At 45.6% G+C, this 16,360-nt stretch overlaps 1 protein-coding gene across 1 annotated transcript in view; it reads right to left on the reverse strand.

Moving 5' to 3' along the window:
• The window catches only part of DNAH8 (dynein axonemal heavy chain 8), a 1,666,792-nt gene that overhangs the window by 1,595,348 nt on the left and 55,084 nt on the right, over nt 1-16,360 (reverse strand). The window contains 1 exon segment of the mRNA XM_033937418.1: nt 15,224-15,358. Coding sequence (XP_033793309.1) covers nt 15,224-15,358 — 135 coding nt within the window.

The following is a 16,360-nucleotide window of genomic DNA, read 5'->3' on the forward strand; positions in this document are numbered from 1 at the left end:
ATCTGTAATTGGAATTCAGCTAGAACGTCAGGTTTCTGAGATACATGTTACTGATTTTTTAGACAGTTTGCCATATCAGCACAATATTGCGAGTATGAATTGTGTCCCACCAAACTTGTGTTAAGGAGTTTACTCTGAAAACAAACACGAAGACAATAAGGAGACATGTTACAGCATAAATTTACACCTCTCTTAACTCACACAAAAGTGATATCAGCATGATCAGAAATGTTTGAGACACTTGCTTTTACTCTTGTACTGTACATTTGTCTCTCTTAGCAAGAGCTAACAACAGTCTCTCATCATACTGGGATTGAACTTTCCCTGATATCTGCTTTCCATCACCTTGATATTGTGATGAAATCTTTCCCAATGCTCATTGCTGACATCACCAAGATTGGGTGGAAAGAAGCTGAGGTGAGAATGTAAGAAGTGCATTGTAAGTGACATTCTGGCACCCATTAGCTGATATGAGTTCAGCATGTTCTCCACAAGCTCAGCATAATTCTATGATCTGCGATTACCAAGAAAATTCTGAACAATCAGCACAAATGCTTCCCATGCTGCTAATTCAGCTGGGTTCAGCTTCTGTTTGAACGTATCATCAAGGGTTCACGGATTTCGGGTCCAACAAAAACACCTTCTTTGATTTTGGCTTCACTTTTTTCAAAACCAAATGTACTTCTTAGGTGCTGAAATGCATCACCATTTCTGTCCATCACCTTGTCAAAATTTTTCAGCAGACTCAGTTTTATGTGAAGTGCTGGAAGATAGATTTTCTCACGAAGTACTAACAGCAGGTATTGTATTTGCCAGGTACGGATTCATCTCGGTTTGGCCATTATTTCTGCCTGTAGTGGTTGGCATCATCACGACTGTTCCAAAGACACAAGAAGCACATGTATTTAGTGTACCCCAGTTGCAGACCCAGGAGTGACAACATTGAAATCACCAGAGAGGTTCCACTGGTGATCTTCATAGCGTGTGAGTTTTAAAAGTGTTTCCTTCAACCCAACTGCATGAGCAACAGGAACAGATGGCTTCTGGCTTCCATCATGTAAAAGTACCGCTTTAAGGCTTGCTTTGCTTGAATCAATGAATAGTTTCCATTCGTCAGAAACATGTTCATATCCCAGTTCACACATGAAATCATTAATATCAGCACAGAAACAAATGTTTCTTTCCACTTGGTAAAAGGAAGCCAGGATAGTGTGACAATCACGGAAAAAAAATATTTTGGTGTCCTGCCTTAAAAGATTCCATTGCTTTAGCCCTGAATCCAACAATTCTGCTTTCTCATTTGACAGTGATAAACCTCTAACCAGATCATTAAGATCTTCTTGAGTTAGCAGGTGAGGTTATTTTTCATCTACTTTAGGTTTATACAACTCCTCCACAGCAGCAGAGGCACATTTTTCATCTAAACGTTCGGCACACTGTGCTGCAGATATGGAATAAAGAATTAGAACTGGATTCTCTGAGTCATGAGGAACGGGTTTAATTGCTGAGGGGCAATCAGGATACACAATTTTTGATTTATTCCTCTTTGTGAATCCAGCAATTGTTGTCATGCAAAAATAACACAGTCTGAGTGGTGATTTGTTGGTTCACACCACACCATGGGTACAGCGAAATATATCTTCTTCCGTTTCCCATTCAGCCACTATGTTAATCTGGAATAGCAGACAGTGCAATACACATGAGGTGCCCATGCTTTATTATGGTCACAATCTTTACAGCCAAAATAATGCTTGCATGCACTTTGAAGTCTGCTGGACAGATTATTTCGCTAATCTTGTGAAGTAAATTGTCTGCAGACATAACAGAAATTATCAGAATGGTTAACACAACCTCGTCTGTTCATAATATTTAAAATATCTTAGACAAAAACAAAATATAAACAGGTTAACAGGTACAAAAACCAGCACAATCACTTTTTTTGTGTAAACTTCCAAATTACTGGTATATGTGATTGATGAGCTGTCCTAAAATGCAATATTGTGTTACAGAAATAGTAAAATACCGACGCTTCATGGTAGTGTTATTGATGAAAATGATATAAACACAAACTGACAACTTAAAAACAGGATGTGATACATGAAAACTGTTTTCAAATTTAGTCAGCATGTGGCCCTTGTTAAGGTACAGGTGACAGAACTCCAATAGCAAAATGTGGAGAGGCAAGCCCTTTGCAATGGCTCTAGCTGGAGCCACCACTACAACTCTTGACACACTCCCACTGTCCAAATCAGCGGAATCTGGAGTAAATCCGTCTGTGGAAACCTTGAAGAGGGCATAGATTAATTTTCATCCAAGGAACCACCTCTATGGTCACTACCAATGACCCCAGCCACCTGTAGATAGCGTCAGGCCATAGGGGCTGGTATCTTCAGAATCTTCAAAATCTAGTGCCTAAGGGCTCCTTTTACAAAGGTGAACTAGCATTTTAGCACGTGCTACAATGCCACACGCGCTACACGGAAAATACTAACACCAGCTCTATGGAGGCGTTAGCATCTAGCGCGCGCTAAAACCGCTAGCGCACCTTCGTAAAAGGAGCCCTACGTTTCAGTTTGAATGGCCTTGGAAGAAAAGCACAGCCTTCTGCTATGCTGAAAAAGACCATGCTCATTTAAATTGTGCTCTTTTGTTTATAGAATTACAGTATTTGTAGTATTGTACCATTTTATTTATATCATTTTTTTAAACTTTATGTGTTCTGGTAGAGACTTACAAAATAACACCCTTCCAAAACTCCAATTTCCATCGAAAAATAGAGTAACTTTGTTTTGTTTTTTTTAAGATTCTTTATTCATTTTAAAACTTTCATCAAGTGTACAAACATTGCAAGAAATAGATTAGATTTAAACACTTGTACATCTTATCATTATATCTTATAATTGCAAATATAACCCTCCCTCTCCCATGGCTGAAATCCCTCTAGTTATTTTTATTTTTCATATAATAGAAACCCACCCCCCACCCCACCCTTTTCTTACATAGTTAATAGAAAAAATATTAGAAAAATGTCATCAATCATGACAAAAGGACGTTAATGGTTCCCAAATTTTAATAAAGTTTTTATAATTTCCATTTTACACCGCTATTGATCTTTCCATTCTATATATGTGACAGACTGAATTCCACCAAAACTTAAAATTAAGCCTACTATGGTTTTTCCAGTTATTAGTAATATGTTGAATGGCTACTCTTGTCAAAATCAATAAAAGTTTGTTATTACACATTGATATCTGACTCATAGACATACCAAAAAGTACAGTATCATAAGTTAATGCTACATGATTTTCCAATAAACAATTTACTTGATCCCAATAGAAAAATAGAGTAACTTTGAAGAGAATATTCTAGTTATCTGTTATCACATTTCTCTTTTATAGAAAGCATTATCATAGGAAATTATATTGGAAAATAATTGCCTAAGATTTTGTAGGATGCTTTTTTTTCCAGAAATTTGCTTTACAATAAAGCACAGTTACTTACCGTAACAGTTGTTATCCAGGGACAGCAGGCAGATATTCCCACACATGGGTGACATCACCGACGGAGCCCCGCAGCGGACAGCCTCGAAAGCAAACTTGCTTGAAGATCTCGATCTTTCGAGGGCTGCACTGCGCATGCGCGCGTGCCTTCCCGCCCGAACTAGGGGGCGCATCTCCTGAGAGGATCCTCAGTTCAGATACCTAGCCAAGAAGCCAACCAGGGGAGGTGGGAGGGTTGTGGGAATATCTGACTGCTGTCCCTGGATAACAACTGTTACGGTAAGTAACTGTGCTTTATCCCAGGACAAGCAGGCAGCATATTCCCACACATGGGTGACCTCCAAGCTAAGTAAAAAGGGATGGAGGGAAGTTGGCAATTTATGAAAAAAGATTTTGCAAAACAGATTGGCCAAAATGGCCATCCCTCCTGGATAAGGTATCCAGACAATAATGAGAGGTGAAAGTATGAACCGAGGACCAAGTGGCAGCCTTGCAGATTTCCTCAATAGGAGTTGATCGGAGGAAAGCTACAGATGCCGCCATAGCTCTAACTTTGTGGCCCGTCACTCGACCTTGCAGAGGAAGACCAGCATGAGCATAGCAGAAAGAAATGCAAGCAGCCAACCAGTTGGAGATGGTGCGTTTTGATATAGGACGTCCCAACCTGTTCGGATCAAATGAGATGAAAAGTTGAGGAGATGTTCTGTGAAGTTGAGTGCGTTGGAGGTAGAAAGCCAAGGCACGCTTACAGTTCAAGGTATGAAGAGCCGCTTCTCCAGGATGAGAATGAGGCTTTGGAAAAAATACAGGTAGAACAATAGACTGATTGATGTGAAATTCTGAAACAACTTTAGGTAAGAATTTAGGATGAGTACGGAGTACCACCTTGTCATGATGAAAAACTGTGAAAGGTGGATCTGCAACCAACGCTTGTAACTCACTGACTCGTCGAGCAAATGTGAGGGAAATCAAAAACACAGCTTTCCAAGTGAGATACTTGAGGTGAGCTTTGTCAAGCGGTTCAAAAGGAGGTTTCATAAGTTGAGCTAAAACAACATTGAGATCCCAAACCACTGGAGGTGGTTTAAGCGGTGGATGGAGATTTAGAAGTCCTTTCATAAAGCGAGAATCCATAGGATGTGCAGAAAGAGGTTTTCCATCCAGAGGCTGATGAAAAGCAGCTATAGCACTAAGATGGACTCGAATAGATGTAGTTTGAAGTCCAGATTGGGACAAATGAAGCAAGTAGTCCAAAACTGATGCTAAAGAGGACGATATAGGATGCAAGTGATGCGTAGAACACCAAGTAGAAAATCTAGTCCACTTCTGGCCATAACATTGTCTAGTTGATGTATTTCTGGAAGCAAGTAGTATATCTTGAACAGACTGAGAAAATTGAGGAAAGTCTGTTATGCAGAAAGGTACCAAGCCGTTAAGTGTAGAGACTGCAGATTGGGATGAAGCAAGGATCCTTGACTCTGCGTGAGTAGAGAAGGAAATATTGGCAGAAGTAGAGGCTCCCTGATGCTGAGTTGAAGTAGAAGGGAGAACCAAGGTTGCCTGGGCCACCGAGGAGCTATCAGAATCATGGTGGCATGTTCTGACTTCAGTTTGACAAGAGTCCTGAGAATCAGAGGAAACGGAGGAAAGGCATAAAGAACTGATTCCTCCAATCCAGAAGAAACGCATCTGCTTCGAGACGTTTAGGAGCGTAAATGCGGGAGCAAAATTGAGGCAGCTTGAAGTTGAGAGGCGATGCAAACAGATCTATCTGCGGAGTTCCCCAATGAGCAAAGATTTGGTGAAGAGTAGGAGAATTGAGCGTCCATTCGTGAGGTTGTAGAAGACGACTCAATTTGTCCGCCAAATAATTGTGTTGACCCTGAATGTAAACAGCTCTGAGGTAGAGGTTGTGAAGAATTGCCCAATGCCATAATTTCAGAGCTTCTTGACATAGGGAATGAGATCCCATCCCTCCTTGTTTGTTGACATAGTACATGGCTACCTGGTTGTCTGTACGTACAAGAATTACCATGTCGTGAAGGAGATGTTGAAAAGCTTTGAAAGCATAGAATATCGCTCTGAGTTCCAACAGATTGATATGACACCGACGGTCTGTCTGAGTCCATAGACCCTGAGTACAGAGACCGTCCACATGAGCTCCCCATGCTTACGTTGACGAGTCGGTTGTGAGGACTTTCTGATGAGGAAGAGGGTGGAACAGCAAGCCTCTTGAAAGATTCAAAGAGAGAATCCACCAACGGAGAGACTTCCGCAATGAAGGAGTTATGGAAATCAGTCGAGAAGGTGGATCCACGGTTTGCTGCCATTGGGATGCCAGTGTCCATTGAGGAATACGAAGGTGAAGTCTGTCAAAAGGAATCACATGACCTGTAGAAGCCATGTGACCGAGCAGAACCATCATCTTTCGTGCTGGAACAGATGGAAGGTGGAAGACTTGTTGAGAAATCTGAAGAAGTGCGGCCTGACGTGGTTGTGGAAGGTAGGCTCTCAGATTGATAGTGTCCAGAGTTGCTCCTATGAACTGGAGAGACTGAGAGGGAGTCAACTGAGATTTGGGAAAGTTTATGTGAAATCCCAAACTTTGAAGAAAAAGAATAGTCTGTTGGGTCGCTGCAATAACCCCTGAAAAAGAGGGAGCTGGAAGTGACGTCACCTCGCTGAATGGCAGCGTGAGGCAGAAGCTCCGTCGGGCTTTTGGAAGACATCGCGAGTGGAGCTTCCACAGCGTTGTTTCTTAGCCACTATTTTCGGCTGCCGGGGTTCCTCTGCTGATGGCGACCCGAAAACGCCTGGACAAATTTAAATTTTTCGGCGATCCGCCGGAAAAATCGGGCCCGGAGTGGTGAGTGGCATGGGAGAGAAAAAAAAGATGGCGGCCGGGCCGACGACTCAGTCCGAGTCGGAAGATGAAGGCATCTCTGACCAGCGGGGGGAGGCTGGAGAGGCACCGAAAAAGTCCATGGCTGCCTGGTTTACAGAGCTCAAGGCTGAAATAATTGGAGTGAGGGGAGATGTGCGGGCGGCGATTGCAGAGCTCCGTACGGAGGTCAGTGAGCTGGGAGCTTGGGTTTCAGCTTCTGAAGACAACGTGGCTGCTCTAACTACCACTGTATCCACTACCTCTGATGTTACGGGTCGCCTATCGACTGAACTCCGGGAACTGCAGGCACAAGTTGAAGACTTGGAGAACCGCTCTCGGAGATGCAACCTGCGTTTCAAAGGCATCCCTGAAACGGAAGCTTTTCGGGACAGTAAAGAGGTGGTGAGAGCCTTTTGTGCACATCTACTGAGGGCGGATGGAGCTGAAGTTCCTGAGTCTATCGTTCTGGTGCGGGCCCACCGCAGGTTGGGAGCTCCCAGGGCTCAGGGCACACGAGATATAATAGCCTGCTTTGGAGAGTTTACACTGAAGGAACGTATTTTATTGGCGGGCCGCAGACAAGCAGCTCTCCGATGGAAAGATCTGGCAGTGGGGGTTTTCCAAGATTTGGCGTGGTCTACTTTGCAGAAGCGCAGAGCGTTTAAAGATGTCACACAAGCGCTGCGCACTGGGGGCCATAAATATCGGTGGCTATTCCCCTTTGGCATATGGATGACCATTAACGGCACATCTCGCCGAGTTACCACAGTGTCGGAGGCTTGGGCGGAGATGAGAGCTCTGGGCTGCGGGACTCCGATGGAAGGGGACAGACCTCCGGCAGTAGCATCCACTTCTGCGCAAAGCGAGCCTTGGAGTACAGCGTTGCGTTCTGGCAAGAAATCTGCGAAATCCCAGACCTGAACATGTTTGGACGCTGGTAAAACCATTTTGTTCCGCCTCGTTGCGGGGCTTTGCCTGGGCCGGTTGAGTGCAGGCCCTTGGAATTGGCTGGGAGAATTGGAGACATTGGTTTGACACTGCTCTCTTTGAATGGGGTTTGGTGGTTTCTTATTATGTACTGTTCTCATGGTGTACGTGTGAAGTTGTATGGTTCTCTGGGTGTTGGGGTCTGGCAAGTATGGGGTGTGAGGGGTTGGGGGAGTGCTTGGATGATGAGTGCAGGATGGAGAGGGGGGAGTGGAATATAGTGACAGTGGGGGAATTCATTTGTTGGAAGTTTCATTGACTTTATAGATGAGTGATGATTGCCTTTGGGGGAGGATTGCACTTTCTACACGCTGGCGAATCCTGAGGCTCGGGATTCGGATCAGCGCAGGGGAGGGGGGAGGGGGGTGGGCTCTGGGGGGGTTAGGGGGGGAAGAGGGACAGGGAAGGAGGGTGATAAGCTTTTCATTTTAGGTTCGTGGAATGTTAATGGACTTAATAGTCCGGGTAAGCGCAGTATTGTATTAAAAGAGTTGACACGCTTGCGATGGGATGTTTGTTTACTTCAAGAAACACATTTAAGGCCTCGAGATGTAGCAGTCCTACAATCTCCATATTTTGATCAAATCTGGACACACCAGGGGGCGGTGCCGGGGAAGAGGGTGGGAGGGGTGGCCATCTTGGTTCGAAAGGGACTGGGTCTAGTGGTTCAACAAGTCTTTCGGGATGGGGCAGGGAGATGCTTGGCTCTAATGGCTACCTTACAGGGCCGTCCCATCACTATTATAAATCTGTATGGTCCCAACACTGGTCAAGCAACATATTTTGGGTCCCTTAGAACTGAATTGGTGGGTTTTGTGAAAGGCTCTGTTTATCTGGGTGGAGATTTTAATGTTACCCCAGATGTTCATCTGGATCACTCTGTGGGAGGGACTCGGTCTCCGACTAGGGCTGCTAGAAAAGCTCTTCTATCTTTGTTTTCTTCTTTGGGCTTGGTAGACAGTTGGAGGTTGTCTCATCCTGCGCAGCGCTCTTACACTCACTACTCTCATGCACATAGATCATATGCGCGCATTGATGGGGTTTGGGTTCATCGTAACTCTTGGGGCGGGATACGACAGGCTGAAATTGGAACTATCCAAATTTCTGACCACGCGCCAGTGTGGGTAGCCTGCGCAGGTTATTGGGAGGGGGTGGGACGTCGTTTTTGGCGACTTAATGAGTCTTTATTAAAAGATCCGGCTGTATTTCGAGAGGTGGGTACGACAGTGGCTCAGTACCTTCAACATAATGATAACGATACAGTCACTGATGCGATTCTGTGGGATGCACTGAAGGTGGTAGTACGGGGCGTTTTTATTAAATGGGGTGCTCGCCGAAAGCGTTTGCGGGCGCAGCGTTCTTTAGCGCTTCATGAACAGCTGGAGCGATTGACGAAGTTGCATCAGAGACATCAGGACCCCTTGGTGTATGACCATCTTGTTAAGGTTCGTGCGGAACTCTCCTTACTGCAGATGGAGGAATACGAGTTCTTGCGGCTGCGCCTACGCCACACTGTTTATGAGTATAATAACACACCTGGATCTCGCTTAGCTCGACTTATTAAGCTGAAGCAGGCGAGAGCGAATATTACAAAGATTAGGGATACTGCGGGCACTGTGCATTGTACCGATTCGGCTATTAGTGCTGTGTTCCATGATTTTTACTCAGACTTGTATCAGCCATCGGGGGGGCATGATTCCGCGGCCATTGAGGGGTACCTTTCTGAGTTGCGGCTACCGCAGCTTTCGGACACTGAGAGGGATGTGCTTAATGAGCCTATTGAATTAGGGGAAGTTCTGGGAGTCATTGCTAATTTGAAGTTGGGCAAATCGCCTGGGCTAGATGGGTATACTAATCAATTTTATAAACTTTTTCGTGAGATTTTGGCTCCATTATTGGTCCGCGTAGCGAATGGAGTACGGGGAGGTTCCCCCTTGCCCAAGTCCATGGGGGAGGCAGGGATTTCGGTCTTGCTCAAGCCGGGCAGAGATCCTATTGGGTGCGGGTCGTATAGACCGATTTCGTTATTAAATACTGATGCAAAAATTCTAGCGAAAGTTTTGGCTCTTCGTCTGGGAAAGGTACTACCCTCTCTGGTACATTTGGATCAATCTGGTTTTGTTCAAAAGAGGCAGGTTTGTGATAATATTAGACGAACGTTGCATCTTTTGTGGGCTGCACAGCGGACTTCTGCAAAAGTTGCCTTTTTGGCGATTGATGCTGAAAAGGCTTTCGATCAAGTGGCGTGGGAATTTTTATGGCAGGTGATGCATCGGATGGGGCTGGGCTCTTTCTTTTTGGCTTGGGTGCAAGCCTTTTATAGGGATCCTAAGGCTACTATTAATTAATGCGTATTAATGGGATTTATAGCGAATTTTTTTCCATTGGGAGAGGCACTCGACAGGGCTGTCCTTTATCTCCCTTGTTGTTTGCTCTGTCTATGGAACCGTTAGCCATTCGTATACGGGAGCATGGGGATTTATTGGGGGTGAAGGTGGGAGATCTTGAACATCGACTAGCACTGTTTGCCGACGATGTGTTATTGTATGTTCGGGACCCGGAGGTTTCCTTGCCGATTCTTGTTGCCCTTTTTATGGAATATGGGAGGGTTTCGGGATTTACGGTGAATAAGGATAAATCTGAAATGCTGAGTGTTACATTGGGAGAAGAAGACCAACGTCGTTTGGCTGTTCGGTTTCCTTTCCGCTGGGCGCCCGGGGTTATTCGTTATTTGGGGATTCGGTTACCTGTTTACTGTTAACTATGCGCGGCTTATTCAACAGATTAGGACTGATATTCAACGCTGGAATGGGTTTTGGTTGTCATGGTGGGGTCGCATAGCAGTTCTTAAAATGAATGTTTTGCCCCGCTTGCTTTTTCTTTTCCAAACATTGCCGATTTCGGTCCCTACTCTAGTTTTGAAACAGTTGCATACTCTGTTTTTTCGCTTTATTTGGCAGGGGAGGCCTTCTCGTATTTCTAGGGCAGCGCTGTGGGCGGACAGGGCTAGTGGGGGGCGGGCGGTACCGAATTTATTTTGGTATTTTCGAGCAGCTCAATTGCGTCTCTTATTGGATTGGGAGATTGCAGAGTATAAGTTGGCGGTCCGACTGGAACAACATTTTGTGGGGCGCCCCTGTTTGAAATATTTACTTTGGTCATCTTCCATTGGTACTGGGAGGTTCGTGGTTCCGGGGAACCCATTTCTGGAACATCTTTTGAAAGTGTGGTGCGATACCCGTCGCCGTTGGGGAGGGGGGGTGGTTCCGTCGATTTTGGGGGCGGTGCGGGAGGAGCCCCTGTTCCCCGTTGGAAGGGAGAGTTCTACATTTGTGCGGTGGGCACATTTAGGGTTGCATACTTTTCGGGATGTGCTTCAAAAAGGGGTCCTGATGTCTTTTGAAACCTTCCGGCTTAGTGCTGCCTTGCCCAAAGGAGACTTTCTAGCCTATTCTCAAATACGTCATTTTCTTCATTCTCGGGAGTGGGATCGGGGATCTTTTCAGTCTAATGATCCCTTTGCTCACATGTGGTTCACTCTTAAGAGCCTTCCTAAGCCTATCTCTGTTCTTTACCAATATATTCGAGGCTCCTATTCCTTTCCATCTCTTTATCAGCGAGTTTGGGAGTTGGATTTAAACTGTACATTTTCTGTTCAGGAGTGGGCTCTGATCACCACTGAGGTAGGCAAGGCCACCTCATGTGCTCTCATTAAGGAAAACGCTTACAAAGTGGTGATGAGGTGGTACTATACACCGGAACGTCTTCACCGTATGTATCCAGGTGTTTCAGCCTTGTGTTGGAGATGTGGGATGGACTTGGGGACATTTTTGCATATCTGGTGGGCCTGTCCCGTCCTACAGCCTTTCTGGAGGCAGGTGGTGGGGTGTTTATCACAATTGTTACAAATATTATTGCCTTTTTCTCCGCAGGGGTGCTTGCTAGGCCTTTACAATGTATGTTTATATTCATGGCAAACTAAGATCCGACGTTGGGGCCTGGCGGCGGCTAAATGTTTGATAGCTGCTCGTTGGAAACAGGGGCAGGCGCCCACCCAATTGGAATGGACTGTTAAACTCCAGTTTATTTGTAATATGGAACTGTCTATTGCAAAGCGTCATGGTTATTATTATACTTATACCCGGACTTGGACACGAATCCTTGATAAAATTACATCTTTGTCTTGAGCTTCTTTCTGTGGGGGGGGGGGGGTTGAGGACTGAGAGGGCTCTCCTGAAGAACCAACTGGGGGCCCTCTTTGCTGGAGGTGAAGCTTGGGGGTGGAGGGGAGGGATTTGTGGAGTTCTGGTTGTTGCTGGGTATCAGGGGCTTGACTGTATAGGTGGGGGTACTTCTGTGATTTGTACATTTATTGTGGTGCTCTCTGATTGATGGCTGTATGTTCTGTTGTCCATGATATTCATGGTATGTTTGTATATTCTCAAAACTTTTCAATAAACATTTATTGATAAAAAAAAAAAGAAAAAGAGGGAGCTTTGATGAGCCAGTCGTCGAGGTATGGAAATACTTGGAGACCCTGGTTGCGAAGAGCTGCAGCCACCACCACCAGACATTTTGTGAAAACTCTGGGAGAAGAAGCCAATCCGAAGGGGAGAACTCGGTACTGCAGATGAAGGCTTCCTACTTGAAATCGGAGGTATTTGCGAAATGCTGGATGAATAGGGATATGAGTATACACCTCTTTGAGATCGAGGGAACACATCCAATCCCCGTGATCCATTAAGGAATATAAAGTTGGCAGAGTGAGCATTCGAAATTTCTCTTTGACTAGAAATTTGTTGAGAGCTCTGAGATCCAGGATCGGTCGCAAATCCCCCGTCTTTTTGGGAACTAGAAAATAACGGGAGTAGAATCCCAAGTTCCTTTGGGGAAGAGGAACTTCCTCCACAGCTCGCAGGCGAAGCAGAGCCCGAGCTTCTTGAAGAAGAAAGGGAAGGTGCGACTGATTGGAAGGACACTCTCTTGGATGGCGATCTGGAGGCACCTGAAGTAACCGAAGAGAATATCCCTCTCGTAGGATGGTAAGCACCCAGAGATCTGATGTAATGAGCTCCCACTGGTGATAAAATGTGGAAAGACGACCCCCTATGGGGAGGGGAGAATTTGGAAACAGAGAAATTGGAATGCTCAGGCTGAGACTGTCAAAAAGACTGAGCAGATTTGGTGGCAGCAGGAGTCTGAGACTTTTGCTGGCGTTGTTGTTGAGGAGGACGACGAGGAGGAGGCCTGGAAAAAGCAGGAGTCGTTTTCTGAGGATAACGACGTGGAGTCTGTTTGAAACCTCTAGTTGGTGTAGGTTTAGGTTTTGGTCGAATGACGGAAGCAAAAGAGCGTTCATGTTCTGAGAGACACTTGGTAGCTGCTTCAATAGAGTCATCGAACAATTTGTTTCCCTGACAAGGTAGATTTGCCAATCGATCTTGAAGATTGGGATCCATGTCAACAATACGTAACCATGCTAAACGACGCATGGCTACAGCAAAGGCAGATGCTCGAGACGAGAGTTCAAATGCGTCATATGAGGCTTGTAACATGAAGAGTCGTAATTGAGAAAGAGTCTTGAGGATGAGTTTGAATTCTGAAAGACGAGTGGTGGAGATATCCGGGTAAAAAGATGGTAAAATCTTCAGAAAATGGTTGAAGTAGGATGTAAAAATGTAGCTATAATTAAGAACTCTATTTGCCATCATAGAGTTCTGGTATAAACGGCGACCAAACTTATCCATGGTACGACCTTCTCTGCCTGGAGGAACTGAAGTGTAGATTTTAGAAGGATGTGCTTTCTTCAAAGAGGATTCCACTACCAGGGATTGATGAGACAGTTGAGACTTTTCATAACCTTTACATGGAACTGTTCGATAACGGGATTCCAATTTAGATGGAATGGCAGTGATGGAATAAGGAGTCTCCATGTTACGAACGAAGGTTTGTTTAAGAACAGGAGTCATTGGTAAACGTAGTGACTCTTTAGGCGGATGAGGAAGCTCCATATCTGCTAAATATTCAGGAGTATATTTAGAATCAGAATGAAGATCTAGTTTGAGAGCTTGTCCCATATTAAAGATAAATTTGGCAAATGAAATGGATTTGGAATCAGACGCTTCCTCAGGAGACACACTGCGAGATTTAGGAAGTGCTGAGTATGAAGGAGAAGCCTCTCTGGAATATGGTGACAGTGGTTCTGAGTCTAGACATAGAGTCACAGAAGAAGCTGCACTGTGAGGTGGAGTAAGAGAATGTTTCCTCTTAAGGCTCCTGGATGGAGAAGTACCAGGTGTACGTGGTACCGAATGAGTCGAGGTCTGAGGTGAAGTGTCTCGACGAGCTGGCTTCGACGGTGGAGTCTTCGGTCGAGAAGGACTTCGAGTCGATGCGCGATGGTGTCGGGATCCGTGCTTCGACTTCGAAGAATGAGGCAGAGAAGTCTCGGTATCCAAAGCTGAAGACTCCCTCCGAAGCTTGGAAGCAATATGTCTCGAATGCTTCGACCGGTGCTTCGTCGGAGGTGATTCCGGAGAAGAATCAGATGAAGGAATTCTCTTCGGTGTCCGGGATCGGCCTCGAGATACTGGAAGCTCCAGTTGGGTGACAGGCTGATTCGTCCGAGGCAAGGCGAGGACGGGACCAATTGAGCCACTAAGGAGGAAATCTGAGTGGTCAGTATAGATTTTAGCATGTCCTCCAGCATCGGCACCGAGACAGAAGGTTCTGATCTCGTAGGTGCAGCAGTACGCTCCGAAGAGGGCGACCTCGAAGGTGAGTATTCCCTTATCTTGGAGGTACGCTTGGAAGATGGACGTGCAGAGGACTCTGGTGGCTTCTTGGGTACGGTACCTGAAAGAGAACCCGGAGACTTACCCCCCATGGAAGACTTCACCGATGGCACCGTCTTCGAGGGAACCGAAGCAGGCAAGGTCGAGGCCTTCGAGACCGAAGCTCCAGCCGGAACTTGGGTCGAAGCCTTCGAGACCGTGATCGTCGATGTTGTCGGAGTCGAAGCCTTCGAGACCGGGGCAGCCGCCGAGGTCGAAGTTGAATCCGAAGGTTGCTCCATGTCTCCGAAAAGTTGAAAAAATTGGGCGCACCTGCGTCAAAAAGCCCGTGGAGTGAGAGTGAAACAACGATGACAATCTTCTGGGGAATGGGTTGGATCCAGGCACTGTAGACAGCGGCAGTGGGGATCGGTGACCGACATCACACGATTGCATTGACGACAACGTTTATACCCGGTGAGAGGCCGGGACATAGAAAAAAATAAAGTCCGTGTCGAACGGAAGGAGCAATTGGGCCTAGGCCCAAGGCTCACCGGCCGGACAAGAAATAAAAGAAACAATTTAAATTGTTGTTTTGTTTTTTTTTAAGAAAAAAAGAGAAAGAAAATAGGAGAGCACAGCGACCGAACTTTACTAAAAGAAAGAAACAGCCGCGGTGAAGAGAAGGCTAAATTGCTGCAGAGATGTAGAAAAACGTGTCTTCTTGTCTCCGCGGATTTAAACGAACTGAGGATCCTCTCAGGAAATGTGCCCCCTAGTTCGGGCGGGAAGGCACGCGCGCATGCGCGGTGCAGCCCTCGAAAGATCGAGATCTTCAAGCAAGTTTGCTTTCGAGGCTGTCTGCTGCGGGGCTCCATCGGTGACGTCACCCATGTGTGGGAATATGCTGCCTGCTTGTCCTGGGATAATGGGTTTTTAATTATGATTTCTTAATTTGGATATTAGATTTCTGTATAATTGTAATTCTCAGTATGTCCTGGTGCCTTCTTATGTAATTCACATTGAACCAAATTATAATATTGTTATTGTATTGTACTTAAAATTAAATTCTGACTTACTGATAAAATATCCAGAATTGATTCCTCTACTTCTGCTGGGTCCATCCCAAGTTTGTCACCTAAAACTTCAAATATATATCTGTATACAGTATCAATTTTCAATTTTCGAAGTTCCCTTGCTTCTTTGCTTCTTGCCTGAAACATACAATTATTTACATATTAAAACCATATCATTATAAAAAGTTTTTCATTAAATCTACAAACTGCTAATAGCCTCAAGATTCAACCACAGCACTGCACTGGACATCCATATAACAGGTCGCATATAATAAAGCCCATAAAGCGAGTCCATTCTATAAAGGAACATAGGCATCTATGTTCCTTTATAGCAGCCCTGCACAACATATGGCACGCGGGCTGCATGCAACCCAAAACAGCTCTGACTGTGGCCCGCGGCCAATATGGCTCTGTACGGCTGACTTGCCTATGTGTACAGCGCCAGCGCTGCCCGATTCGCCAAAAGCCTGGCCTCACCTTTCAGCGTTCTCCCGAGCGCCCAGCTGCTTCCTCTGCCGCAGTCCCACCCCTGTAACAGTATTCTAATTAAGGAGCCGTTCTTCGTGCTGCAACTGCAGTTTAAAGTGACAGGATTGTATTACATTTGGAAGGCGGGTCCCGGGCATGCTGTAGGCCTCTCATTGGTTCACTGGTGCTGGCAAGGTTGTCTTGCTTTCTTTATGTGCAGTAGCTGGCGGTGTGAGCGTAACCATGTAGCAGCTATAGAAAGTGTCTGTGATGCAGCGGATCCTACAGGAGGGGTGAGATAGCGAGACTTTGAGAGTGACTCCAGAAGGGTAGGGGAAGGAGTGGAGCTCCGCAGTGCGCGCAGTTTCAAATTCCTCGTGAGAGGTGGGTGGTGCTGGACGGCAGCGAGGTTCAGAGCAAGGTGAGGTGAGTGACCACCGGGGAGCCGGCAAAGGACGAAATATGCAGTGACTCCAGGTTTTGTGTATTTTATTTTTGACTCATGCCTCTTTAGTGTTGTAATAGGTATTCTCCTGGGCTGTGCCTGTAAAACGTTATAACAGAACATAGTGATTCTCAGCCCAGTCCTCGAAGCACTCTTAACCAGTCAGGTTCTCAGGGGCCAGTTAGGTCTATGCTTTTTGAATGTACTGAGAGTAAAATTCTCACATC

Source organism: Geotrypetes seraphini, chromosome 3 (assembly GCF_902459505.1).
Source record: "Geotrypetes seraphini chromosome 3, aGeoSer1.1, whole genome shotgun sequence".
Taxonomy (NCBI): domain Eukaryota; kingdom Metazoa; phylum Chordata; class Amphibia; order Gymnophiona; family Dermophiidae; genus Geotrypetes; species Geotrypetes seraphini.